The following is a 27,801-nucleotide window of genomic DNA, read 5'->3' as shown; positions in this document are numbered from 1 at the left end:
ATTGTCTTGAGTTTTCAAAGGCTGGATGATGCTTACTTGCAGTCCTGTTTAGAGCTCATCATGTCAAGACCTTCCATTCCCAAAGCCACAGCTTCACCTCCACCCAACACTAAGCAGCCCAAACAGAGACAGAATGAAGGATTGACAGTGGGGATTGTAGCAGGACAAGTAGAAGCAATATTTGTACTATAAATGTGAAAATATAGAAGAATGTCAGTTGCAACCAACTTTTATTTTGGATGCAAATTGGGATATGAATTGAAGAAGGCTTAGAGAAACCCAGCCCTTCCTAGGGCCTTTTGTCAAAAGAAACTCCATTAAGTACTGTAAAGGATGTTAATTTCATGGTAAGTCCTTTACATACATACACTCAATAAGTTTTCTTTCTTTCTCTGAACAAGTTACTCAAGCACTGGAATAATGCTGTGCTTGAATATGGAATGGTCCTAGAGGCTAATGTTTCCAACGCTGAGCCTCAGTTGGTGGTGCTGTTTTGGAAGGTTGTGGAAACTTTCTGGGAAGGGTAAATCTGGAGGAAGTAGAACCATAGGATGTGCCCTGGAAGAGTGTACTAGCTTCCAAGTCCTAGTCCCACTCTGATCCCTGCTCGGCCCTGCAGTGAGCATGTGTGCCCTGCAGCATGTGATGTTTTACCAAGCATCAGGCCAAGCAAGCAGGAGCTGAAAACCCAAGTCTGAGTTGGAATAAATCTCTGCTCCATAAGGTGTTGTTGTCGGGCATGTTGTCACAACAATAAGAAAATTAATCCAAATAACAGTTGTCAGGTCCCTTCCCAAGTGGAAACTGCCAGCCAGATATCCCCTTGGCAGTCAACCAGATGGCCTCTAAGACAGCCCAGTTACTTCAGAATCCTCCACTAGCACCATAAGTAACATTTCACTCTAGCAACAGGGTACATGGCTGCTGACACCAGGACTCCTGCTCTAGAAGGCTTTGCTCCAGTCATGACCATCCTAGACATTCTGTATGGGTCTTGGGAGATACCACTTTTAAGATAGGACTCAGTCTTGTCATCAAAAAAGCTTCTTTTTATACCAGTGAGAGGTACCCTTATCTGTGGATACAGGGATAAGTATTAGAATGTAGTTAGGAATTATATTGGTTGAGGAAAGTACTAATAGTAATTTCTCCTCTAAGATCCAGGACCTCAGTAGCCATGGTAGTTGGCTAGGTTAACACTATCAGGCATGATTTCCCTGTACAGATGTGAAAACACTCAACTAATCCATTTTATTCTTTCATCTCATTATCAACAATTAAGAGCATTAATCGCTAGGCCAGTCCGTTTGCTCTTTCTCAGCAAACAGTGGTTCCTTCTCATTGTTAACATTCCTTCGGATTGGGAATACGGCTCCATTAGTAGAGTGTTCACCTAGAAACCATGAAGCCCAGGATTCCATGCCCAGCATAAGCTTGATATGGTAGCACATGCCTCTAAGGTCATCCTCAGCTACATAGGGAGTTTAAGAAAGCCAAGGATACATGAGACCCTGTGTCAAAACCTGAATAATCACCACCCATTGAAAAAAGAGAACCTTAAGAGACTGGAATGCCCAACCCTAACTGGGATCTCTACCACACCCATGCATGAAAGGCTTAGGGATCATGGTGGAAGAGGGGTCAGAAAAATCCCAAGAGCCAGAGGTGTGGATGACTATAAGGAAACTGTTTCCTGGACAAAGCTGGGCAGTTACATGTGGAATAATCCTTCTGTACACTGTGAATATGTGTTACTCTCATTGGCTAATAATATTATTTTACACTGTGTGAATATATGTCACTATGATTGGTTTAATAAACAAGCTAAGTGGCCAATAGCTGAACAGGATAAATTTAGGTGGGAAAGCCAAACTGAGAATAATGGGAAGAGGAAGGGCAGAGTCAGAGGAGTTGCCAGGAGACACAGGGGAAGCAAGATATGCTGGAGGACAGGTAAAGGCATGAGCCACATGGCAATACATAGATTAATAGAAATGGGTTAATTTAAGCTGTAAGAGCTAGTTAATAATAAGCCTGAGCTATGGGCCAAGCATTTATAATTTATATTAAGTCTCTTGTTAGTTGAGAGCAACTTCAGGGACACAGAAAAACTCCACCTATAGTTAGACTTATGAATTCACAGCAGTTTGAGACATCATGCACAGACTACAGGTTCATGACAGACAAAATTCCAGAATGTGGAGGGGAGGGAGGCATGAAGTCTCACTCCTAGCTAAGACGCTCTAACAACTGACAGCTCTGGGAGGGAGAGATTCAGTTTTCATTAAAGGTGTGGCCAGGGTGGGTAGACACCATCCTCTAGTGAAGGCTACACAAACCAGAGCATATGTCTATTGGTTAAAAAAGAGCAATTGGTTAAAAAAGAGAGAGAAAGATGGCAAGTTGGGTAGGTAGAAAGGTGAGATAGATTTGGACAGAGAGGGGGAGGCAGTGGATTATATCAAAACACATCGTACAAAAATCTCAAAGAACAAATGAAAATGAGAAAAATGAGCAAATAAAAATAAATACCCAATAGCAAGCAAGAAACAACAAAAATACTTTTCAAACTTTAGTTTCTATCAATATTTCTGTGGATCCCTATTGCTAAAATTCCTTCCCTTGGGACAAGTATAATGTGAACAATGCTACTCCCTCCTCCAAAGGTCTTAACAAATCAAAGTCTAATTCACCCTGGGAAAGAAATGCATTGACTGAGCTTTCATACAGAGCATGGAGAAGGGGTTACTGATGGGAGCATGGGTGACTCCAAAGCTGTCATCCTGGACACACTGAGGACGGCCACCCTTGGTTTTTCTCCAACCTCTATACTCTATCGTGAGACTCCAGGGTCATGTGAAGTTAGGGCAGCATTATGTAGAAATGCCTGGATGAAATGGCTGGACACTCACATTAAGATCCAATGACCTGTCCCACCCCTCCTTCCAGAGGGAGTGCCAATGTCAACAGGCTTCATAGTGATAGACTCGTACAAGAAGGCATGATGATCTCATAAATATTGCAATAGTTTTGTTCAAAGGATAACACTTTAGAGCAACCTCTCTTTCCAAATGTCCATATCCCATTTCTTTATAGTATTATGGGTCTCAGGTCCAGTACTTATTGCTTGAAAGCCAATTCTTCAGAAAGGAGAGCTGGAGGGAAATAAAATCATGTTTATTCAAGGGCCAATCCATAAATATAAAGGTATGCCAGCATCAAAGCATCCACTTAGAGAACTCAGATATACACAGAGCTTTTATTAGAGAGGGGAAGATGGGCCAGTGTGCTCCTGTGATGGCTGTCTTCTGATGCCAAGTGGCCTCTCGTTCAAGGGTACATGTCTCCTTTTTTCTTCTCCAGCTGGTGCATTACTGGTCCTTGGTCTTCTGGAGCTACTTCCTTTTGCTCGATAGATAGTCTTTCTTTTCTACAAATTAAGCTTCATAGCAAGTGACAGGCTTTGTGTTACTTGATCCATAGAACTAAAGGACAAAGAGGATCATCTCATAGTGTGGTGTAATCTGAAGGGACCAGGCTTCTGGGGTCTATTAATGTAGAGGATTATTTAATAGCTAACACCTTAATTGTGGACATACAATCCTTATATTCTCCCTAGAGCTAGCAAGTCTCTGCCCATTTAGTCATTTCAGTGTGACTTCTCTTTAGAAGATGTCAAGCAAAGGGGAGAGAAATAACCTTACAAAGTGCCAAGTGCAAGGGAGCCACTGTTGCAATGGCTTTCAGTAAGGAGAAGGTAACCTGGGCCCCAGTTCTTGGCCTCAATTGTCTTACACACTCAGATGATACAATTGCTTATCTTCCTGCTTCAGATGTACTATTCTAGATAGGACCTCTCTCTCTCTCTCTCTCTCTCTCTCTCTCTCTCTCTCTCTCTCTCTCTCTCTCTCTCTCTCTCTCTCCCTCTCCCTCTCCCTCTCCCTCTCCCTCTCCCTCTCCCTCTCCCTCACCCCTCTCCCTCTCCCCTCTCCCTCTCCCCTCTCCCTCTCCCCTCTCCCTCCCTCTCTCTCTCATTCCTCCCTTCCTTCCTCCCTCCTTCCCTCCCTCCCTCCCCCTTCCTCCCCTATTCCCATCTCCCTCCTTCTCCCTTTCTATTCTCAACAGTGAATTGAAACAAGTCAGGAAACTACAGGATAGTCATCACAGATAGGAGATGATTGGTTGCACAGTCAGCGAAGGCATTCATTCTGTCTCCAGCTTTGGAGGATATCATTGACCAATTCTGATAACTGAGTCTGTAGATTACAGGAACTGCCATTTCATGAGAATTATTTTTGAATTTCAGCTTACAGTATAGGAATACTTATAGAAAAGCAAGCCTCCTGTTGTTTGGAAGTAGAAATCAACATCCGTCAAGCTGTTAAGCGTCCTGGCCAATTGATGAGGTCCTCCATTACTCTGTCAACCCTTTGATCAAAAGGCAGTGCAGACACTTTTCCAGATTGCTTGCAAACAGAGATCATAGTGAACTTGGCAGTGACTCACCTCATCATAACCTGACTGTGCTTTAGCCTAATGTTAGAACAACAAAGAGGTTTGTTTGCCATTTTCCTTTATAGCATAGCTTAAAATCCATCTTTTCAACAGGACCTTACATTTCAATGTCATTTTCCATAGATTCAGAATGTAAAGTAGAAAAAAAAAACTGTGAGGGGAACTAGAGAGTCAGTCTAAGGGTAACCACAAATAGCTACCCACAAATGAACAGTTTATGAAAAAGAAATCTACCAGCATTGGAGCTGTGGAGGTAGCTCCATGGGCAGGAGCACTGTGGCTCAAGCCTGACAACATGAGTTGAGTTCCCAGAAGCCAGTGAAAGTTGGAGGAGGTGGTGCACATCAGGAATCACAGCATTCCCACAGAGAGACTCGGGTACAGACAGGAGAGTGAGGCTAGCCTAGAGTTTGCTGCATGAACAAACAACAGTGGAGACCATGCTTCAACCAGGCAGGAGAGGAGCACCTCCTGCAAGGTGTCCTCTGACCTCTACATGCACACTCTGGCACTGGTGTACCTGCACTTGTGTGCTTGAGTGCACCTGTGAGCCTGTGCACGTGCACACACATACATGTAAATATAAATGGAAAAAAAGAAAAAAAATACATATTAACATAGGATGTTAATTCTATTTGAAAAGCTTCGGTACAAGCATATATTCCTCTAGAAATCCCTCTAGTTTGGGTGCAGTAAACATGGTGTATCTATGTTTCAGTGAATTACCCAGGTGATTCTTAGGCTCACCAAACTCTTGAGTACTCTGACCCAGAATGTAACACTCCATTGTCTTCAGCGATTACTAAAGACAACAGGTGATCTAGGGAGGTAACTAACATGTCAGTTGCAGTTTCTGTTTGTTTTGCTTTTAAGCAGAGAACTTACTCCCGAGGGTGGGAGGAGCTTCTTTCAGGTTGTTTCAAGACTAGTTTTGTGACTGGTCAACTTAAGGTTGGCTGGGCAGAGGTCATGGTGAGGAGGCTCCCTGGTCTATACTGACTCTGCTGAGTTCCTGCTCCACAATAGATTCACTGTAGGTAATGTGCTGATTGAACACAAAGATGCTTAGGCAGAGAGATCCTGGCCAGCATATTCCTGCAGATTATAATGTGGAAAATGTAAAAGGAAAAGTGATTTTTCTGTGTTGTAGCAACAACCACAGGAAGATTTTCTGTTTCCTTACCGCCATGACTTCAGTCAATACTGCTATTAATAGTGCTTTATCATGGATCTCTGTGAGTTCGAGGACAGCCTAAACTGGTCTACAGAGAGAGTTCCAAGACAGCCAGAGCTGTTACACAGAGGAACCATGTCTGAAAAATTCTTGCATCCTGCCTGGGTACATTTAAATGTTCCTTGAAATACCAGCTGTGCTGGGTGGTGTGACTGTTGGTGACCTGTCAAAATGACAGAGAATAGAAGGTGGTATGTCAGATGCAGGGGTCAGAGTGGAAGGTGAGGGACATGGCATTCCCTCCAGGTAATGCTGTCTTTGGGCAGGCTTCTCAGATGGCTCATCTGTTTCTGGTGCCATGCAGCAAGCTACTTGTGTACTGTTTTCTTCGATCTTTGCTTCAGCAAGACTCTGTGTCAAGTGAAAATGCTGTTTTATTTAGGTGGAGAATTCAGATACATATTGTTCATTAGAACTCAATTCTATCCTTATCTTAGGCTGTCTTTCTTAAGTGGTGGTAGGGTCATTATTTTAATCTCAACATATTCAACGAAGTAGTAAACACCTTTCCTACTTATTTCATAATAATACAAAAAAAAAGACATTTATAAGCATAGTGCTTTCTTTTTAAAATCAGACTAGGCAATCAACATATTTGGATTAGGAATGGATGAACCCTGTGGGGCTTTGGAGATGGCTCAGTGGTTAATTGCCATGCAAGTGTGAGTAGCAAAGGGATCCCTGGAAACCATGAAAAACATTCCTGGGCCTCAAGCTGGCTAGTAAGAGTAGCTTTGTCAGGGAGCTTTGGGCTTGACTTGAGAGAGCCTTTCTCAGTGAATAGTGTAAAAGAGCAGTGGAAGATGACTCCTGATACCAACCTCAGACCTCCACAGGCACCCACAGGAGTGCGTGCTCACCCCAGACGGGTGGTCCCTCCCTCACAGGGCCCCACACACAGGAAAGTGGAAAACGAGAAGGAAAAGAAGAAGGAGTCTGCATTCAGCCCTGCCCCTTAATATATGGCTTTTTCTTTAGTAGACTTTTCGGTCATCTTCACCACCACACTCCCTATGCCCCTGCTCTCCTAACTTTGTGTCCTTTTTTTAAAAACAATTCAGTAGTATAGACCAAATGCTGATGGGTGTGGGGCCATTTACAGGAGCATGGTGGACCTATAGGGCCACACCCTTTAATGAAAACTTACTTCTGTCAACTGTCCATAGCCCCTTGGTTGTGATGTCTTTTACAAACAAAATTGAGGTTGGTGCCCTGGGACCCTAAAGCAAGAAATTCATAGGAGTCTGCTTAAGGGGTACTGGGGAATTTATTAGGATATCAATTGAGGAAATATGCTCACGAATACAGAACCGAGTAGAGAGCTGAAGTCATCCTCTGACCCGACTGAGAGCAAATCCACCATGCAGTTCGGTCACCTCAGACAGCAGGAAACAGGGAAAAGGGGCCTCATGACCCCTCTCCCTTTCCTTTTAAGAGGTCAGGTACAACTACAACATCAAGAAGCACCACCTCCTTCTGGTTGTATAGCCCAAGGTCATGGACGGAGCAAATACCACTACAGGACCCAATCAGAAAAAGCATGCAACAACTTCTAATGAGCTTCTTATATTTCAAAGGTATTTTATAGTCTATACATATCAAGAAAATTACTTATTCCTTTCAAAGAATTATAAAAATTTCATCTGGAAATTCATAATAGAATTCACATATAAAAACTGTATGATAACAACAACTAAGCATGTAGTAAGAAAAAACCATGAAGAAATCTGTTATTTTTAAGTAAACTAAAGTTAAAATTTTTTTTTAAAAAATGAAAGTTTATTTTTTATTTTTAATCCTGTAGTACTTAGAAGAGTTCTTTCTGAGTGGTTAAAATTATGAATTAGATGGAATTAATTAAAGATGTAGTTTTGACTGTATTCATGATTTTAGTTGTGTCTGAGACGGAATGTTTACTGAAAGAGCTGGAGAAAATGCTGCAGCAAGTACAAGAGCCCACAGCAAGAGCTGAAGAGCCAGAGCGAGAACAGGTTGGTATGAAGAGTTACCATTCCACAGCCTCAGGGTCTGTAACTGGCTGTACAGCTTAATTATATAGGGTACCTTTTCTTGCATCTGAAATTTGAGCCATTGATTGTCATGATGCTAACAAACTAGTAGCTGTTGAGCTGTCAGAATGCATGCTTTCCTGGGAGAAGTTTGTGTTTAAGCAGAGATGGTCTTTAATTTCAGGTCTTTGGGTTGGGATGGAGGATGGAGAGGCTTCCTGTGGCTGAGGTGGACCACTGTAGAGAGACCTTATATTGGTACCTGAAAGACATAACCAAAAGAGAGGCCAGGTCATCGTGGCAGGGAGGTCATGGTTGAGAGCACTTCATAGCCTGGTAAGACAGGAAACATAGGAAAGAGAATGCAGGAAGTAGCTAGGGCAAGATAGAGGCCTATGGACATGCTCCCAGTGGCCTACTTCCTGAAGCTAGGCCTCACCTCCTGTGTGTAACTACCTCCAAATAGCACCTTTGGATTCTGACCTCATCAGGTCAACTGTGTTAGGAGTCTGTCATAGTACTTATCTGTTGGTTAGCTCAGAGCTCCCATGATCTAACTGTCCCTAGGAATGCCCAAGCTGACACACCTGCTTTCTAAATGTCATTAATTTTATGGTGGTTTCTTAATTCAGCAAAGTTGACAATTCAACAGCAATAGACTTCTCCCATGCTTGTGATCTTTCCAGGTAATAGAAGTGGAGCACAATAGGAGCAGGTCCCCAGAAAGGGGAGCAGTTTGATGGGACCCTCCCCTGTTTGGTCCATGCACTGAGACAAGTGCCTGTCTTCACTACTGTAAGGCAAAACCTCAGTGTTGAGAGAGCAGAGCTAGAGCTCCTGTTTTTAGCTCTTAGACTCAGAAAGCCATATGTTCTTACTATTCAATATCTGCATAAATGAAGTGAGAGTTTGTGATAGAAAGCTCAGGCCATTTATAAAGGGCAGCATGGAGTCAATCAGTGTGATAAAAATCATCTCAGGGTAGACACTTTAACCTGTGGTATAGTTGTTCCCTAAGTATTTAGAACATTAATGGCAACTAGACAATACATAGGTTTCGTTAGTTCATTCAAATACATAGTGTGCCCAGAGTCAGAGAGCACACCAACTGAATCTCCAATGTAATCATCTGAATTTTCATTGCTTTATTATTATTTATTAATAACATAAACTTGATCTTGGTGGCTGGTCTTGGTTGGGGTCTGTCCTGCACCTAAGGCAGAGGAAGATGGTGGCCACAAAGAAGACGAAAAAGTCGCTGGAGTCAACTCTAGGCTCCAACTTGTTATGAAAAGTGGAAAGTATGTGCTGGGGTACAAACAGACTCTGAAGATGATCACACAGGGCAAAGCGAAATTGGGTTATCCTCGACAACAACTGTCCAGCTTTGAGGAAATCTGAAATAGAATACTATGCCATATTGGCTAAAACTGGTGTCCATCACTACAGTGGCAATAACATTGAATTGGGCACAGCATGTTGAAAATACTGCAGAGTATGCACACTGGCTAGCATTGACCCAGGTGATTCTGATATTATTAGAAGCATGCCAGAACAGACTGGTGAAAAATAAACCAGGAAAGTTCTTTAATAAAACTTTACCAGAGCTCCTTTAAAAAAAATAACATAAACTTAATGTAACTGCCAGTTCTGCTACTGAGGACTTGTGTCACTTGGCAGTTATTCATCTCCCGCTCTAGAAAACTGTTTAAGAATTAGATAAGACAAATGGGGCTGTGTCAGAGGTGACAAGGGGCAGCAGTGGATCAAAGAGAAAATGAACTCTTCTAAGAGTTCATCTTGTTTCCCACATTCTCACTTAGGGCCACTACATCCCCACCAGTAATAGCACATCTCTTCTCTCTAAGAGATGGGTTTAGAAATGGGCGGGTAGTTTATACATTTTGTCAGCCTGCCAGTTTCATCTAGATCCTTAGCAAGTTTGAAGATATGGATCGGAGCTGTTTTTTTTTTTTTTTTAAATCTGTTATTGAGATAGGGTCTCCATTGGTAATATAGGTTGTCTGTGTAGTAGAGGCTGGCCTCAAATATTAATCCACCTGCCTCAGCTCTAACTCCTGAATGCCAGAGTTGTAGGTGTTCAACACCATGCCCAGCTAAAGATGAATCAAAAAATTAAGGAAAGCATACAGAATTTATCATCCTAGAGATTAATGTGTTAGAGGAAATGAATGTCAGCTCCTTCTGAGTTGGAAAGCATGGGAAGTATTCTCAATCACCTCCAACAGCACAGCTCTGCCTGGATCCACAGGGTTAGGAATCAGCTTAGAAACGCCATTTCTCCACTGCAGCTCCTTTATAGATAACTTCTTCCCATGTATGGGCTGTGCTTGTAGAACAAGTTGTATAGATTGGTGACATGGGTCTTACATATGTATAATTAATATAAAAATTATTCCTTTTTTAGCAATTACATCTTAGTTGAACACTTCATGGTTTTATGCAGTGTGTTTTTTTTAAGATTATCTCTTAATTTTTTTGTTTAAGACAAAAATTTTATTCATTTTACATACCAAACACAGATCTTCCTCTCATCCCTGCTCCTGCACCCCTATCCTTGCCTAACTCCCTCCCTTACCAACCCTTCATCCCCTCTAAAAAAGTAAGTTCTCCCATGGTGGGACAGCAAAGCCTGGTACATTCAGTAGAGGTAGAACCAAGCCCCTAACCCCCGCCTCAAGTGTGAGCAAGGTGCCTAACCATAGGTAATGGGATTTAAAAAGCCAGCGTATGCACCAGAGATATATCCTGACCACACTGCCAGGGGTCCCTCAAACAGACCCAGCTGCACAACTGTCTCCCATATGCAGAGGGTCTAGTCCAGCCCCAGGCAGGTTCCACAGCTGTCAGTCTAAAGTTACGCAATGTGTTTTGTGGTTGGTTGATTTCCTTCTTTTCTCGTCTCTCTTCTCTTCTCTTCTCTTCTCTTCTCTTCTCTTCTCTTCTCTTCTCTTCTCTTCTCTTCTCTTCTCTTCTCTTCCTCTTCTCTTCTCTCTTCTCTTCCTCTTCCTCCCCTCCCCTCCCCTCCTCCTCCTCCTCCTCCTCCTTCTTCTCTCTCTCTCTCTTTCTCTCTCTCTCTCTCTCTCTCTCTCTCTCTCTCTCTCTCTCTCTCTCTCTCTCTCTCCCCCCCCCCAGCAGTATTAGCAGTTTGTCGTTTCAAAAATACAACCTGGCTGTTTTTATAGTGACATCCTGAAGAATTAGCTTCTGGTTTGTCGTTAGAATTAGTGTTTTGATGGAATAGAAATCACTTTTGATTTTTATTTCTTATGATAAAATACATAGTTTTAATACAGCCCAAGGTGGCCTTCTTTTTGTTTTAGACTCTTGTATTGTTCTGTGCTTTCAAAAGGTGTTTAGGAACTGTGGAAGTTAACTTGTTTTAATTTACTGCCAGGTGAGTGCCTCCTCCAGGCTGCTTACAGGTAGCTCCTGACAGGCCCGGGATGCTTAGGGCATGGTCACTGTTCATAACTAGAGCAGCCTTGAAACCAGCCCTTGAAGTGGTAGCAACTTCCTCCTTAAAAGCAAAGAGATAATCACAAACACCACGGGGTCTTTGTTTTTCCTTCTTTTTTTCTTTCAGTGTTTCTATGAAGAATTAATATGACTTCAACTTAAAACTGGAGGTATAATGTGTATGTGTGTGTGTGTGTGTGTGTGTGTGTGTGTGTGTGTGTGTGTGTGTGTGTGTGTAGAAGGTGCCCTCATAAGCTAAATACACCAAAGAGAGTCAGCAGATAATTTCAATCCGGACTAGGCTGACTCTGAGCAGACATCGTGTGAGTCCTTTTTCAGAGGTGTAAGTGTGCTCTTCACTTTATTGCTGCCTGTCGATTTCCGAGGATTTCCTGAGTACTTATGCCAGTGATGAAGATGGAAAGAGCATACACTCACAGACATCAAAACTCATTCCTATGTGCTCTGGCAGATGGGGTCTCCTCATCTGAGTCCCCTTCCCAAGCATGCTCTTCTTTAGCTAATATTAGCACCATTTACAGGCCATACCTGATTTGGCGACAATGGAGACATTAATCAGATTTTTATAAATCTACCTCATTTTTAAATGGATAATTCATATGCAAATTAGGAGGTTTACTATATAAGTATTTGGATTAAAAGGTACATATTTTATTTTGAACTACATGCATATTCTTGTCTCTCAAATGGAAGAGAAGATGATCTAGCTATAGAGAACCTTGAAAATGAAACTCATGTTAGTATGTATGTGGGCACAATGTTTCACTACTGCCCATCCCATCTAAGCTACAGAAAGGATTTTTTTGTGTGTGTGTGGATAATGTAGATAGTTAAGAAAGACTGACCACAGATTATGAGACTGAAACTATTTCAATATATATTCTATATAATTTTTTTTTTTACAAAAACAAACCAATATACTGTCCCTAAGTATAAACTTAGAAATGTAAGTAGGTAGCATTGGAGAAAAGAGACAGAACCTAAGCAACAACTTAGTCTTACACAAGTATATTTAATAGACATCATACTACATACAAATCTTATCCCCTGATCACCTGCAGAGGAAATCATATGTACTGCTCTGCTGGAGGAGAACTAACCTCAGTAACCAAGCGGGTCTTCTGTAGTTGTGAGGAACTGCATGGTGAATTCTGTAGTTGTGATGAACTGTATAGCAGACCTTCTGTAGTTGTGATGAACTGTATGGCTCTTTTTGCAGTTGTCTCAATGCAGCCTGGAAGCTCCCACAGGCAATCCATTTCAGAGCTACCATGAAGAGGACTGTATTCAGAGCTACCATGAGACAGGACTAAAAGCTGGAGAATGTATTGAGAACATAACTAACAATTTAAAAAAGATAGATGCCCTAATATCTGAATTTTAAGATGTTATTCAAGTATTTCCAAAAGTTAATTATAAAAACACTAGCAATCTTTATATTTTCCTGTCAAACATTTAAAAATGTTTAGTGAAATAGGCATAAAAATTGACATTTGTTATAAATTTATACTTTGTGAATAACCATGGCTTTGGGAGCCTATCAAGTGACATTTAAGTTAGGGTGCTAGAATTGTAGGATTTTAAAGTCTTGATTTTTGTATTGTAGACTTTTTTGTCTGCTGATTTTTAGAGTTCTTTATGAAACTTATCTCATAAACAGGTGCTGTACAATAAGTGTTTAGGCCTTTAATAGTTCAGATGTGACTGTTAAAATGTCTGTTACCAGTCTCAGAACTCAAATGTAACACACATGGAAAGTTTTTGTAGTTGTCTGGAATATTTTAAGTTATAAGGAAATATTTAAAAAATAGTCATATAATAAAGTTTGATAATTCTTAAAAGACAAAAATGTCTGTCTCATTGTATTAGAAATAGGTATTATTATTCAACATGGTTCCCAAACAGCAGCATCTCTGGAACTTTGGAATGTTTGAGTCCTGGACACTTCCCTATTGACTCAGTATCTCTATAGGTGAGGTTGGAACATGTAACTCAAAATACAGCAAGAGAAGTTAAACTTCTTCTGTATGAAATACCCAGTGCTATAGAGGAGTAAAATGTGCATCATACCTCAAGGATAGGATCCCATGAACAGTTTCAGTGGCTGGCTGTATTTGAAGATAAAATGGTGGGCCACCTGAGAAGATAAAAGCCACAGAGCAACACAGAGGTGGGTGTTAGAAATGTAATGTAGGTTCACAGAAAAGAGCTGACACAAAATTACCCTCAGAATGAGCTTTGGTAGGAGAGAGCCTCAAACCATGGACAGCCATGAGCAGGCCTTGCAGAGGGAGAGTACTGGGAAAGTAGCTGCATGGTCACACAATAAACTCTGAAAGGACAGATAGACAGACAGACCCTTCAGGACCAGAGGACAAAGGTTTCTGACTCACAGATACTGAGACAGGTGGGTAGGTTTCATCCCTGTGATTCTGTCTGACCTATCCTTCATGGGACAAACCAGGAAGCTCTGATGAAGACCAGCTGTGACTTAAGGTTGTCCCTGCTCTAGGAAGTGGGAGCTGATCCTGCTCTCTGCTGCTGTTGGGAGGGAGACTACAAGGCCACAGCACAGCCTGCCTTGTTCTCAACTCTTCTAGAGAGAACTGCAAGGAGGGTGTGGCCTGACTCTGAGACAGAGAAAAGGAAGTGTGAAGGGCTGTAGCCCTTCAGGGAGAGAAAGGGGAGCAGGCAAGTAACCTTAGTAAGTGGAGGGCCATGGCAGGGTTGTGGGGGTGTGGGGGTGGGGATGAAGGGAGTTAAGGCTGGACAAAGCAGGCAAGATTTGTTCAAGGAAGACCTTGACATCACAGCAAAGGGAAGCACTCTATGTGCAGGAGATTCAGTGTGTCTAGAATGAAACACCCAAGCTGACTTGGAATCAGATCGTTCTGAGACTGGCATGCATGAGAGGGCAGCAGACAGACGTTACTGTGCCAGCCTGTGCCCCTGTGTCTCAGGGAATCATTGCCCTGATGTTACCTCATATTGTCAGCTTCCACATCAAGAGCCTTAGGGTTGCCAGCAGGCAGCCAGAACTGGCAGGTTAGGTGTCTGCACAAAGTCTTATTAAACTCTCAGCTGCCTGGGAATAATGTACCACAGCAGCAGAGTTTTAAATGGCAAAGGGTCTCTGCATGTCAGGGATGTTACAGGTAGATACTTTCATTTGTCCTCCATGAAAGCTTAATATCATTTTCATCTGATCAAGTCAACTTATAGACCTCATTACTTCAAGTTCATCGGGTGGCTGGAGCAGCTTCCTTTATTCTATCTGCTCTCAGAATCCTGTTGGTGAGGAGCTAATGCATTTTTAACCAGCTCAAGCAACTGAAAGGCCTGGTCTGTAGTGCATCCAGACAGCTGCTGCTAACTGTCTGAGAGCAGTGGCTATGGCAGGAAACCCCATTCTTTGTGTAGGTTCCTAGAGGTGAGGGCTATATGTGTTTCCACTTTATGACCTCCCCGCCTAGGCTATAGCAAAGTCCCTGACTTACATGTTGACAGTTATCACTTTCATATTGATTTGACAATCTAGCAGGAACATTGGCACTTTGTGTACTTCAGTCACCTTGAGTGTGAAGCTGTGGTGTTTGTTTGGCCAATTTCAGTGAGTCTCACTTACATCTGTGGTCAGCTTCTAATCTGCTTGGCCATGGCTCCATTGATCTTTCTAGGCTCCCTCACTTTTCTGGGAAGCAGACAGATTCTTGGTGACCTAGAGCATCCTAGGTGGGGAAGTCTGAATTTGACTCTGCTTCATATTTCACTTTTCCCTCTTGACCCAGGCTAGCCCAGGCTTGTCCTCATGGAGGCATCCGAGCAAGAAAGAGCCTCACTGTGAGACAGCTGATAAGATATTAACAGGCTTGGAGGACAGAGGGTAGACCCCTTTCCCTCATAACGTGCAGGATGTAAGCCAAGGACTGGAGCAGCAGAGTTCTAATTGCTGTCTTGGGCCCTGGGAGGAGGTGTGACATCCGCAGCTGCCCAGAAGGTCATTAATAGATAACTAAACCTGGCTCTGGAGCCCCACATCTTTTTTTTTTTTTTTTTTTTTTTTTTTTTTTTTTTTTGGTTTTTCAAGACAGGGTTTCTCTGTGTAGCTTTGTGCCTTTCCTGGAACTCACTCTGTAGCCCAGGCTGGCCTCAAACTCACAGAGATCCACCTTCCTCTGCCTCCCAAGTGCTGGAATTAAAGGTGTGTGCCACCACCGCCCGACCCCCACATCATATAAGCTTTCCATCTAGCTGTGGGCTTTCTGATTCAAGGACATATGATTTCTCTTCCTGTTAGAATCAATCCAAATGGGCCTGTCAATCACCAGGACAAAGTTATATTCCCTAAGAGTTGCTTGTTCTAGAGACCTTAGAAGTAATATAAAACCTACCTCAGATGTAGATTGCACAGTGGTCCCTTGGCCATTGTTCACTGTCTTAGGGTTTTTATTGCTGTGAAGAGACACCATGACCACAGCAACTCTTATAAGGAAAAATTTAATTGTGGTGGCTTGCTTACAGTTTCAGAGGTTCATCATGGCAGGAGCATGGTGGCACACAGGCAGATATGGTGCTAGCTACATCTTGGCTTGAGGGAACAAGAAGTCAACTGACTGTCAATGAAAGAAGCTTGAGCAAAAGAGACCTCAAAGCGCACCTTCTCAGTGACATACTTCCTCTGACAAAGCCATACCACTTAATAGTGCCACTCCCTTTAGGAGTCATTTTTTTTTCAGACCACCACATCTACTCTTACTCCTCAAGAATGTGTTCAAGTTACTCTGATCCAACTTCTACATATATTCTACATGACACTGAATCCTGTCTGGATTATGAAGAGCACAAAGATCAGGGAATTGGGACGAGTCCAGTGAAAGATCCCAGTGACAGCATCAGACAAGGAAGGAAGCTTCTGCTTGCATCCTCTTTACTGACATCCCTTTTGTTCAAATCAAGTCACAAAGCTCATACCAGTCAGATGGAAACATGCCACCAAAGAGCATGGATACAGATGTAGGTAGACCACCTGACACTCAGCTCATTAAAGAAGATACTGTTTCAATATGAAAATGAAAGTCACTTGCAGTCTTATGAACAGTAGATAAATTGATGTTGATATTTGAAAAATCCTTGCAAACTTAATTTCAAGTAAATATTTATTTTTAAAAAACATTTATGAATTGATAGCCAAATAAAGATCTCCATTGCCTTTTCTTTTGCTTCCTAGTTGTTAATGTGAATATTTGCATACTATAAAATTATCCTGCAACATGATTTTACTTATTGCTTGGTATTTTATTCTACTTATATTCACACAATGAATTAACCTCTTAGTGGAAATTCAAATTATTTCTATGTTTTCACAATTATAAACCACTTTGCACAAAAATCTGCCATTCAATCCTTGCATTCATCTATACAGTTTTCCTAGTCTTTCTTGGAAGAGCAATTGATGGGCCAGTACCAATGTACAATTTTAGTGTTATTTGTGTCCACCAGTGTTTTATTAGCTAAATCAGATGTGCATGGGTTCATCTGTTTCTGAACAAAGTGATTACTTATGAGGTGGGTGGAGGTTTTGTTGTTGTTGCTAATTCCCTAAAGAGTGGTCAAAATGAACCAAAATGAGTATCAGCATAGCTCAGAGAAAAATACATGATATAAGATTAGTATGTTAGATGGTCAACAGGGATGAAATGAAATATTAGCAGAAATGATATGTCTCTTGTTTTAGTTCTGACATGCATTTTCAGTAAGTCATTGTGAAAAAATATTAGTGGAGATTCATTGCTCTGTGAAACATTTTGATGAAATGATTGAATTTTGTAATCTTTCCATTTGAGTGTATGTGGTGATATTTTGTGTACCCTAGTAAACTTGCCTGAGGATCAGAGGACAGAGCTAGCCACTAGATTAGACACAGAGGTCAGGCAGTGGTGGCACACACCTTTGATCCCAGCACTTGAGATCTCATGCCTTTGCTTGTGAAGCACACATGCCTTTAATCCCAGGAAGTAATATGGCAGGGCAGAGAAAGGTTTATAAGGCATGAGGAAACAGGAACTCACTCTCTTTAGGATGAGAACTTCGCAGAGGTAAGAACTAGTGGCTGGCTGTTCTGCTTCTCTGATCTTTCAGCTTTCACCCTGATAACTGGCGCTGGTTTTTTTTTTTATTATTATTATTATAAGACCATCTAAGATTCGAACAACAGGTACAGATAGGGAAGGAGCACTGTAGAGAGTCACATCACTCTACTGATGCCTTTGACTCAGGAGATTATGCAGCTTGTCTCCTGCATGAGCCTGATCAATGAGTGTTTTATAGTAAATTCCACCTTTTCTGGCTTACGTTGTTAGTTTTTATAATGAAGTGTGACATCTGTTCTTCCATCCATGTACATGCTTGTTTAGTGTTTTTGTAGTTTCTATTCATAAGGTCTGGCTTTGGGTGCTGGTCTATTCCTCTTTTGGCGTTGGAAGGTATGACCCCTCTCCTAGTTGTGAGAACCATGGCCAACACCCCAATAGCAAAGGCAAGCTGGCAGAAGAAGAACACAACTTGTGTATTTAGTCACAGTTTCATGTGACCAAGGAGCTTCCATAATGAAGAGCCAAAATTCTGGAAAAACTGGAAAAACTTTTTATGCTTAGATTTAGTGAAGAATGCCAAATGTAGAAACATGGTTAGACAGGTATGTGATCTAGTGGTTATGGCAGCATTGGGGGTTACAGCAAACCTCTGTATAGATACTTTATGGCCCCTCTGAGCAGTCTTGTGGGTTTGAGGCAGGGCCTTTTCTAGAGTATAAGTCTCATAACCTACTCCAGAAAGAATGTTTTCATGGCTACCTCTTCCACAGAGAACAGAGGTGGTTGGGATAATATTTTTAAAGCTTTAGTTGCCTTTGAGGAGAAGGTATTCAGGTCCCCTCTGGGAAGAGGGATTCTGGTTTCTGCTGCTTACATGGAGGGAAAACAAGATGTGAGAGATGGATTCAGGAGAAGGTCAGAGAAGCACTTTACTTCTGGGGCTGCTTCCCAACTCTCTTCATCACTGCTCTATTGCTGGGAGGAGACACCTTGACCAAGGCAACTCTTAGAAAAGAAAGCATTCAATTGGAGTCTTCTTACAGCTTCAGAAGCTTAGTTCATTATCACCATTGCAGGGAATGCAGTGCTGGAGCAGTCTTTGAGAGCTATATCTTGATCTTCAGGTAGAGAAAGGAGAGGAGAGAGAGACTGGGCCTGGCTTGGGTTTTGAACCCTCAAAGCTTACTCCCAGTGACATACTTCCTCCGACAAGGCCACAACTCCTCTAACAAGGCCACACACCTCTTAATCCTTCTTATTCCTTTCAAACAGTTCCACTCCTTGGCAACTAAGCATTCCAATACATGAGCCCATGGAGCTATTCTTATTCAAACCACCACACAAACCTTCATCTGGGGGTTTTATTTTCTGAGGCACAGTCCCATCCCTTGCCCAGTATTGTAAGTGTTTCTCAAAAACATTGTTGATCCAGATCTTGAGGCAGGAAGACCCACCTTTAATCTGGGCTACACCTTCTGCTGGAAACCTATATAAGGACGTGGAAGAAGGGAGCTTTTCTCTTTGCCTGCTTGTCTTTATCTTGCCAGCACATGCATTCCTTCACTGGCATTGAAGCCTGCTTCTTTGGGACTCCAGCATATACAGAAGACCAGCTGAGACACACAGCCTTGTGGGACTGTGTCTTGGACTTTCCATTCATAGCTAGCCATTGTTGGAATAGCTGAACTGCAGTCTGTAAGTCATTCCAATTAAATCCCCCCCCCCATGTATATCTTCACACACACACACACACACACACACACACACGAGAGAGAGAGAGAGAGAGAGAGAGAGAGAGAGAGAGAGAGAGAGAGATTCATTCCATAAGTTCTGTGACTCTAGAGAACACTGACTAATACAGATTTGCTCCCTTCTGGTCAGGTGGTTCACTTTATGGACTTTGTAATATTAGAATCATTGAATAAATGAAGAAATACAGTCTCTGTTATTAAGATTCTTGGAATAGATGTTGTACTACAAACAATGGTTGAATCTCATCAATTCAGGGGCCCTGGTTATAAAAGTTCAAGTTCTCAGCAGTGCTTAAACCTTGAGCTGTTTGCAACTTAGTTCTCACCTGCATGTGGTCCTCTGTGACTCATTCCTTAGTCCAGCGCAGCATGGCTAGTCTCCTTAGTGTTTCTCACCTTCTGGTATTTATATCATGCTATGTTCAATCAGTTTCCTTCCACAGTGAATCACACTGACTTTCACAAACCATTAAGTTATGGAAGACATGGCCAGGTAGCCTCCAAGGCTTAGTCATAAAGGGCATTGTGGCTGGCTTCCACTATGTGTGCCTTTGAGTAATTCAGCTGTCACATCAGCAGTACATGTGCTCCATTCTATCTAGAGATGTCCATGTCGGGGAAACAGAGGCCTCCTGCTCCTAGTCAGCACCATTGGAGAGTCATGTGGTTTGCTTTTGGGGAAGGCCATCAGCCAGCCATAGTCAAGCCTTCATATGACAAGATCTCAGGCTGACATCCTGATGTAAGCACCTAAAAGAGGCTGAGCCAGAATCCCTCAGCATCTGCTTTCAGATTTCTGACCCTTAGGAGCCCTGTTATGTAATAAATGCCTCTTAAGCCACTATTATCAGGAGTTCATTTGCTGTACATCAATGGGAAACTAATATGTAATGAGCTCATCTCACCAAATAGATGATACATATCTGCAGGAAAAACCTACCTTTCTTTTCAGAAAATGACCTTCTATGATACTGAGATAATATTAGTCTCAATAAATGATGCTAGTGTTTTATAGCTAACTACTAATCAAGCAAGAAATATTATGGATTTCCAGCCAGATACTCTTCTTGGACTGTGGAAAGCAGTAAACAAAAAGATCCTGTAAAGCTGGGGGGCGGGGACAGATAACCCAGCAGTAAAATGTGGCTTCAGAAGCAGGACGACCTAAGTTTGATCCCCAGAACCAATGCTATAAAAGCCTGGAATCATGGTATATTCTTGCAGTCCCATCACTAGGGAGGCAGAGGCAAGAATCCCTACAATTTGCTAGCCAGATGGCTTAGCCTACTTGTCAGGCTCCAGGCTAATGAGAATGAGGGACTCTGTCTCAAAAATCAAGGTGGCTAGCTGCTGAGTAATGACCCTCAAGGTTGGCCTCTGGCTCCCACACTCACAGGAGCGCACACAGATGTACAAACATACACAAAGGGAACAAGTTAAATTCTTATGGCGAAGACAGGTGATAATAAAAATAGATATGGTCCAGCTCAATGGAAATGTGAAGCAGGAATGGAAAGAGACAGGAGATGCTGTTGATGTTTGAGTGCCTTCTCTAATGACAACTGAGCAAAGAGCTATGCAAGTATCTGTGAAAGAGCATCCAAGAGCAGAGGGAACCATATGTGCAGAGTCCAGGGGCTTGGAAAGACCTGACACAGGCCGAGAGGTAGCGCCTGAGGTGCATTCACTCTGTTCTAGACCTTACTGTTGAGGTCACCAAGTCTCTCACAATTGCACCTTTTGTCATTTAGATCTCTTTGGACAGAATACTAGACACCAGTCCACTTTAAACAGATCTGTGCATGCATATTTGTCATTTTATAAAGATAAACATAGCTAGTAAGTCAATATAGGCTAAGATTTGAGCAAGACTAGAGAATTAGGAAAGCACCACTGGTAATCTGTTATTTCTGCTCTTTGCTGCTTTCTGCCTTCACTAAAGCCATTAGTATCCATTAATAAATTGTACAGATTTGTGATAACAGGGGTATATTAGAGAGGACTGGCATGGCATAAAAGAATCAAATTCATTCAATATACATTTATTAAGATATAGATGTCACACCAACAACCAATTACTCTCCCTACAGAAGAACTAGTAAAACTCTATTTCCTGAATGTTCTGTCATTCCATGCAATGGGCTTGACTACTTTTTCTTTCATTACAAGTGAGTGTGTTGAATGATGAATGGTGGATCCTACCATGATTATACCATGATGGTGAGCACAAATAAATGGCCACTCATAGACATCTGAATATTTTCATCTTACATTTCACCCCAGATAAACATTAGTGGTGTAGGTCTATCATTCCAACTACAGCAGAGGCTTTGAGACCACTAATCAAGGCTAGACTTCAATTTGGTGAGACCTTGTCTCCAAGTAGAGAATAGGCAAAGGGCTTGGGAAGTTTCTCAGGAGGGGGGCTCTTGTCTAACAGGTGCAAAGCACTGTTCAGCCCCCAGCACTGCTGAACATGTAGATAAACACATAACTAGCACAACTTAAGCTTCCATTCAATGTCCCAGGTCATTGTGTGAGAAAACTCTTGCCTTGCTCTGCTGGTAGTGGTTGGCATACTTTCTTTACACATATGAACTCTTGAGTTTTCTTTCTTGCTTCTTCCCTCTTATAAACATCATCTTGGAAAATTAATAAGCTGTTTTATTTGTGCATTAACTCAGAGAGAAGGGCATGAGAAGAGTGGACCAAGGTAGAATAGAATAAGAGAATTAAAGAGAGAAGGCCAGAAAGAGATACAGATTGAAAGATTAACAGATTCTTAAACACACCACACACATACATGTATACAGACAGACTCTGGAACTTGTGTGACTGTGTGTGCTTAAATACAAGTGTGTATGTTTTTTTTTGTGTGTGTATGCATGTGTGTCTTTGTGTGTGTGTGTGAAGAAACAGCCATGGATATGTAACCAGAAAGTAACAAGGACACCTGTTAGACTAGGATTTATTTGTAGGAAGAATTGTCCACTATTATTTTTAATATTTCTACTGGAAAAAACAATTACTGTAGATGTAACCAACCATCTTATTAAATAAGAAACAGAACCAATGTAAAAGAGAAAGCCGAGAGGTCAGAGCTCAGAGCTAAAATCTCACCCTTCCTCCTGCGGTGGTCCTAGCTCTCTAAAAGAGACCTATTTCCTGTGTGTCTGTCTTTTCATAGTCTTTTGTTCTGCCTTCTCATTGGTTGTAAACCCAAACACGTGACTGCCTCGTTACTGTCTGTATGTACAGTCCCCTAGGTCTTAAAGGCATATGTCTCCAATGCTGGCTGTATCCCTGAACACACAGAGATCTACCTAGCTCCTCTACCAAGTGCTGGGATTAAAGGCGTGTGCCACCACCACCACCACCACCACACTCTTGCTTGCTATGGCTCTAATAGCTCTGACCCTCGGGCAACTTTATTTATTAACATACAATCAAAATCACATTTCAGTACAATTAGAATACCACCACAAATTACCATATATTTTTCTTCAGTAAAAATTAATCCATTCAAATTATAAGCAAAATATTAGAAATAACTGAAAAGACATGTACTTAACAAATAGTTCACCTAGAAACTTACTCTTGTACATTTTATCAAAGCAAATTAAAATGTATGATGCAGTGTGGATTATAATTACTCTTTCTCAGCTATAAATACTTCTATAGGTTATGGAAACAATGAGATCTTCAAATCTGTATCCCAGTTTTTAAAATTAGCCTAATAATGCTTAGGCAAAAGCACCTAAATGTTTTTCTTTGATACGTATTTAAATTTTGTTTGATTCAGTCATTTTTTCTGGCAAAAATTTGTGATTGATGCAAAATATGATTTGAAGGTCTTGTTATTCAGTTTAAACCAAACTCACTGTGTATTTATGTTGACACATTTTACTTTTTATGAATAATACTTAACATCTATTAAACCTTATTAGATATGCCTGATTCTCCCTTGAATGCTTCAGCTTGAAATAAAGATTTAGTTTTTACCACTATCTAGTGAGCTAGGCACTATTATCTGTGTTTCTCAGACAAAGAAATTGATTGATAAAAAGGTTTTGTTGCCCAAGGCAACAAAATTCATATTGACTTTAGAAACTGTACAGGTCTGACAGGAAGTTTTGGACAAATGAAGCTACCAGTGCATAAGTTTATTTCACAGGACACTGATACAATACATATGGCAAAGCACAAGAGACGGAAGCCCAGGATCCATGGTGTAGGAGTTCCCCGAGGATCAGGAAATAAGAAGGGAACAAACAGTTTCTTTTTAAAGATTATTTTACTTTTAATTTTCTATGTGTCTATGTGTTTATGTGAGTACAGTGTCCATAGATGCCAGTGGAGGGTGTTGGATCCCCTGAAGCTGGAGTTACGAACAGTTGTGATCCACCCTGTGGATGCTAGGAACCAAACTCAGGTCCTCTGTAAGAGCAATGAATGCTCTTAACTGCTGAGCCATTTCTCCAGCAATTGGTGATGAGTAATTTTATGTGTAAACTTCAATGTCTGTGTAGTACCCAGATGTTTGGTTAACATTATTTCAGGGTGTGTCAATAAAAAAAATTCTTTTTATCTACAGCTGTAACTTGACTATTTCCCAGGCTCATCAAGATAAGGTACAAACTGTGACCCCAGAGGAAGTAAACTCTACTCTCAAAACAAAAGAAAAACTAGTACAGTTTTCTAATTTATACAGACAAATCTGGAAACATGTTTGGCAGTAGACAGTGAAGGTGTGGGATAAAGGTAAGAGAAACGTAATATTGGACCAAGCTGGATTACCTGATAGGAGCTCACTAAGCAAAAACTCTGTATTCAGTATTGAAACTGAAGCTAGAAAGGGCTATAATGAAATGTATGACTGATTAAAACTTGACCACAAGTATAACACCAAGAGAGAATTAGAAATGTCAGACATGCTCTGCTTGAGTGCAGAGGAATGAATTCAAAAGCTAAGAGAGATTGGAATGTGGAAGTATACTTGTCATTTAAGATAAACCTACATGAAGGGGTTCATCAGATGTACCTTCCAACAGTACTTTGTGAACTAAATTTGCACCTCGAAGATTTCCATGCTCACTTCACTATAGGCCTTGTCTTACAGTGAAGATTTCAGTGGTTGGGTTTGTTGGATTCCAGAGATGCAGAGTCCTGTAGCAGTACCCAGCCACCAAAAGCCAGAAAGTCATGTTTACCTGGGAGGATAACCTGTGAGAACAAAAGCAACAGTCATCATGGACTGGCCTCTAAAGATCCATGGTGATGGTCCATTAACCATGGTCTTTGTTCTAGCTGGCTTCAATGGTCATCTTGACACTGCCTAAATCATTTGGGAACGGAGTCTCAACTGAGGGGTTTCCCAGATCAATTTGGCCTGTGAGCATGTCTGTGGGGAGTTGTCTTGATTATTAAGTGATGTAAAGAGAACTCAGTCCACTGTGGGAGGCACCATTCCCTGGGAGAATGGTCTTGGGATGTATAAGAAAGCTAATTAACTAAGCCGAAGCCTACAAGTGAGCCATCAAGCAACATTTCACCATGGGTTCTACTGTGTTTCCTTGGCTGTGTTGAGTTACCTGGTGAGAGGTAATGGCATGGAATGTCAAATAGGCCTGCCTGCAAGTTCCTGCCTTGACTTCTTTCAATGGTGAGTTGAAACCTGTAAGAGAAAATATACCTTTTCCTTCCCAGCATTGCTGTTGGGTAGAATGTTTACCATGGCAACAGAGATATAATTAGAACACTATTCTCAGAAGGTAGATATGAACCCTACTCAAGTTTTACTTAATCTGTCTAAGCACAAAAGTTTTAGGTTAAGTCAATTAAATTCTGAATTATTAAAGCAAAGTTAAACTCTTGATTTAATTCTCAGCCTCTAACAAGTATACAGAAGCAGACACTTGGTCAGTCCCTTGAGAAAAGACTCCAAAACATTGCTCAGAATGTTCACAATTAATCTATTTCATATCCCAGAGGAGCCTGTGGGCTCTAACTAGGCTAATTTACATTTGGGGAAAGGGGGAAATGAGATGCCCTGTGACATTGCATCTGAAGTGACATGACTCCAAACACCACTGCTTGTGGCATGCCACTGGAGGTCAGGGAACCCAGAGGGGTTAGCTCAGGTACAGGTCACAGTGAGCTCAGTGCCCGCCTGAGTCAGTCCTGCAGTTGCTTTCCCAGTTCCAGAATTCATGCTGGTAATGAGTGTGAGCAGAAGCTGGCAGAGTCCCCACGCTGGGTGTCACACTCTTAGAGCTGAGGAGAGAGGAAACCTGCAAGTGCTTATTCCTAGGAGCTATTCAATCAACATCGCATTTCTAGAGGGAGCGCAGAGCTCAGTGCCACTACAGAGGACCCAGATGATGTGTTAGTGCTGACTCACAGATATCCACTGTCAACTTTCGTGGGTGGCCTGTGAAGAATACAGACAGACACCAGAGAACAGTGTTAGACCATCCTAAACTAATCCAACTGGTGCCCCCAATTTCAGTTTCTTAGTATCTGTATGTATTTATAACAGAATACCACAAATTGGCTAACTTACAAAGAACAGAAATTTATTTCTCATAGTCAAGAAGGCTGGGAGTTCCAACATCAAGATAACTATAGTTCCAAGATCATGGCACCTATAGTTTTAGTTGTCTGGTGAGGTCTATTTTCTGCTTCCAGGATGGCCCTCATATCCACTGGAGCACTCACATGTGGGAGACAGATGGCTAAGTGGATCTTGCATAAAGCTATTCTGAGAGAGCCTTTGTCCTATTCTTGAGGAGGGGCCTCCCTTGGCCTAACTGCCATGCACTGTCCCTTGGCACACCTGAATATTGGAGAGGATACTCTCAAACTATAGCACAGCTCCTACCAGAGGCAGTTCCATTGCTTGAGCAAATAGACACGACCTCAGCTAGACAGCATAGAGTTACTCATTTGGCAAGTACATTTTCTTCTGATAAATCTAATTTTTTTTGAGACAGAGTCTCATGTAGAGTAGGGTGACCTCAAGCTCATTATGTAGCCCAGGATGAACTTAAACTTCTGATCTCACTGCCTCTGCATTTTGATCATCCCTACCAATACAGTCTATCAAAACAGTTTGTTTTAATCTGGAAAGGCCAGCAGTATCTATCCCATTTCAAGGTGCATTGACTGTCCAGTCCTGTGACATACTTTAGCTTGAAGGTATCTCGATCACTTCTCCTTTCCACAGATGCTACATGGATTTATTACATTGATGACTTCATGACTTCATGCTGTTTGGATCTCGTGAGTCCAAAGCAGCAACTGTCAGCATTTGTGTTCCAGAGGGTGAGATAGAAACTCCACAAAGATTCCAGGCCCCTGGAATTGAAAGCCCAGAGATAATGGACACATTGCTCTCAGAAAAGGTAAATCTGCATTTAGTATCTACAAAATGTTGCTCCTTTCATGATAGAATCGGTCCAGTGTAATCTGGCTCAGAAGCTAGATTGTCACGCTCAGCAGTGATACCACACTGAGAATGTAGGTTTGTTCTCTGCTGCTAGCAAGATTGCACAGTCCAGTCCAGACAGGCTTACTAATGGGCAAGGGCCTTACGAGAATAAAGGTGTTGGTCTCAGTCTACCAGGTGAAAAGCTATAAGCAACCAAGGTGCCCACCTTAATAAAGGACTAACATGAAGGAGTTATGCTTTAATCCACATTCTTCATTCTATACTTGAGATTAGACACTCTTCAACCCTGCATGGGCTCATGGCCATCCCGAAGTCAAACTAAACTTAAAAACATAGAGCTGAAAAGTATCTTTGGGACCAACTATTGGCTCAATATGTGAATGCCTTGAAGCATGTTGCATACTGCAGATGTGTGCATTAGACTGCAAATGTTGAAAAGGAAGCATACAAATACAGACAAAATAATCTGGGCTCAGTTTATCACATAAGGTATTTTTTTCCATTTTAAAAGTTAGGTCTTCGAACATTTTATACAGCCTGTTTTAACCGTATTCGCACTCTTTGCTCAGTTCTTCCCAGATTTGTCCCCCTTCCTACCATCCCAACTTGTGTGCTTTTTTCAAAACCTTCAAGACAGTTTGTGCTGCCCAAATATTCTTGGATGTGTGGTCTTCTAATGGCTAGGGGTTGACTTACAAGAGGCTGCACTCTCAGAAAAAAAAAAATGGTCTCTCCTTCTCCTAGCAGCCAACAGTCGGTAAAAGTTCTACAACTAGGGGTCGTGTGTGCCTGGCTCCCCGTCCATGTTGGGATTTGATCTGGTTTAGGATTGCACAGGTTTTCTACACACTGTCACAAACACTATTCCCTCACATGTCGCTGCCCTGCTGTGTCTACGGAACACTATCCCCTTAGAGTCAGCTCCCACCTCTGGCTCCCATACTGTTTCTTTCCCTTTTCCACAGTGATCCACAAGCCTTGGGTAGGGGGTTGCAGTATATATGTTTCCTTTAGGGCTGAATATTTCAGTCTTTTATTGTCTTAGTCAATGTTCTATTGCTGTGAAGAGACACCATGACCATGGCAACTCTTATAAAAGAAAATAATTAATTGGGGGCTTGTTTACAGTTTCAAAGGCTTAGTCCATCATCATCACAACAAGGAGCATGGCAGCATGTATGATACTAGGGAAGCAGCTGAGTGCTGCATTCTGGTCTACATGCTGAGAGAGAGAGAGAGAGAGAGAGAG

At 41.7% G+C, this 27,801-nt stretch overlaps 2 protein-coding genes and 1 pseudogene across 13 annotated transcripts in view; 2 read left to right on the top strand and 1 right to left on the bottom strand.

The window, feature by feature from the left end:
* Zcwpw2 (zinc finger CW-type and PWWP domain containing 2) overlaps positions 1–25,169 on the top strand; it is a 119,548-nt gene extending 94,379 nt beyond the window's left edge. For 5 of the 7 annotated variants that reach the window (XM_076577305.1, XM_042281916.2, XM_076577302.1 and 2 more), the window contains 2 exons: positions 7,643–7,740; positions 12,479–13,108. In XM_076577305.1, the coding sequence (XP_076433420.1) occupies positions 7,643–7,740; positions 12,479–12,643 (263 nt within the window). In that variant the 3' untranslated portion in view covers positions 12,644–13,108. Of the gene's footprint in view, positions 1–7,642; positions 7,741–11,365; positions 11,409–12,478; positions 13,109–23,696 lie in introns of those variants that run through there. The other 2 variants (XM_076577303.1, XM_076577304.1) reach the window with 2 other exon arrangements.
* LOC121831008 (uncharacterized) lies at positions 7,909–24,833 on the bottom strand. Of its 6 annotated transcripts, none has more exons than XR_006074397.2 (5): positions 24,694–24,833; positions 24,144–24,325; positions 13,330–13,396; positions 12,360–12,575; positions 7,909–8,020 (listed from the first exon to the last, which is right to left on the bottom strand). XR_006074397.2 is itself a non-coding variant. In XM_076577307.1 (5 exons), the coding sequence occupies exons 1-5, from the start codon at positions 24,809–24,811 to the stop codon at positions 8,009–8,011; spliced, it is 468 nt and encodes a 155-aa protein (XP_076433422.1). In that variant the 5' UTR covers positions 24,812–24,833; the 3' UTR covers positions 7,909–8,008. The 6 variants fall into 6 exon arrangements, 1 of the variants encoding a protein (XP_076433422.1); XR_013052992.1 differs by having other exon boundaries at positions 12,360–12,540; XR_006074399.2 differs by having other exon boundaries at positions 12,360–12,525.
* Positions 7,987–10,706, top strand: LOC107400004 (large ribosomal subunit protein eL30 pseudogene; annotated as a pseudogene).
* Positions 25,170–27,801: the final 2,632 nt, after the last annotated feature.

The sequence above is a fragment of the Peromyscus maniculatus genome, chromosome 7 (assembly GCF_049852395.1).
Source record: "Peromyscus maniculatus bairdii isolate BWxNUB_F1_BW_parent chromosome 7, HU_Pman_BW_mat_3.1, whole genome shotgun sequence".
Taxonomy (NCBI): domain Eukaryota; kingdom Metazoa; phylum Chordata; class Mammalia; order Rodentia; family Cricetidae; genus Peromyscus; species Peromyscus maniculatus.
The sequence above is the reverse complement of the archived record's forward strand: the minus strand, read 5'-3'. Positions and strand labels throughout refer to the sequence as shown.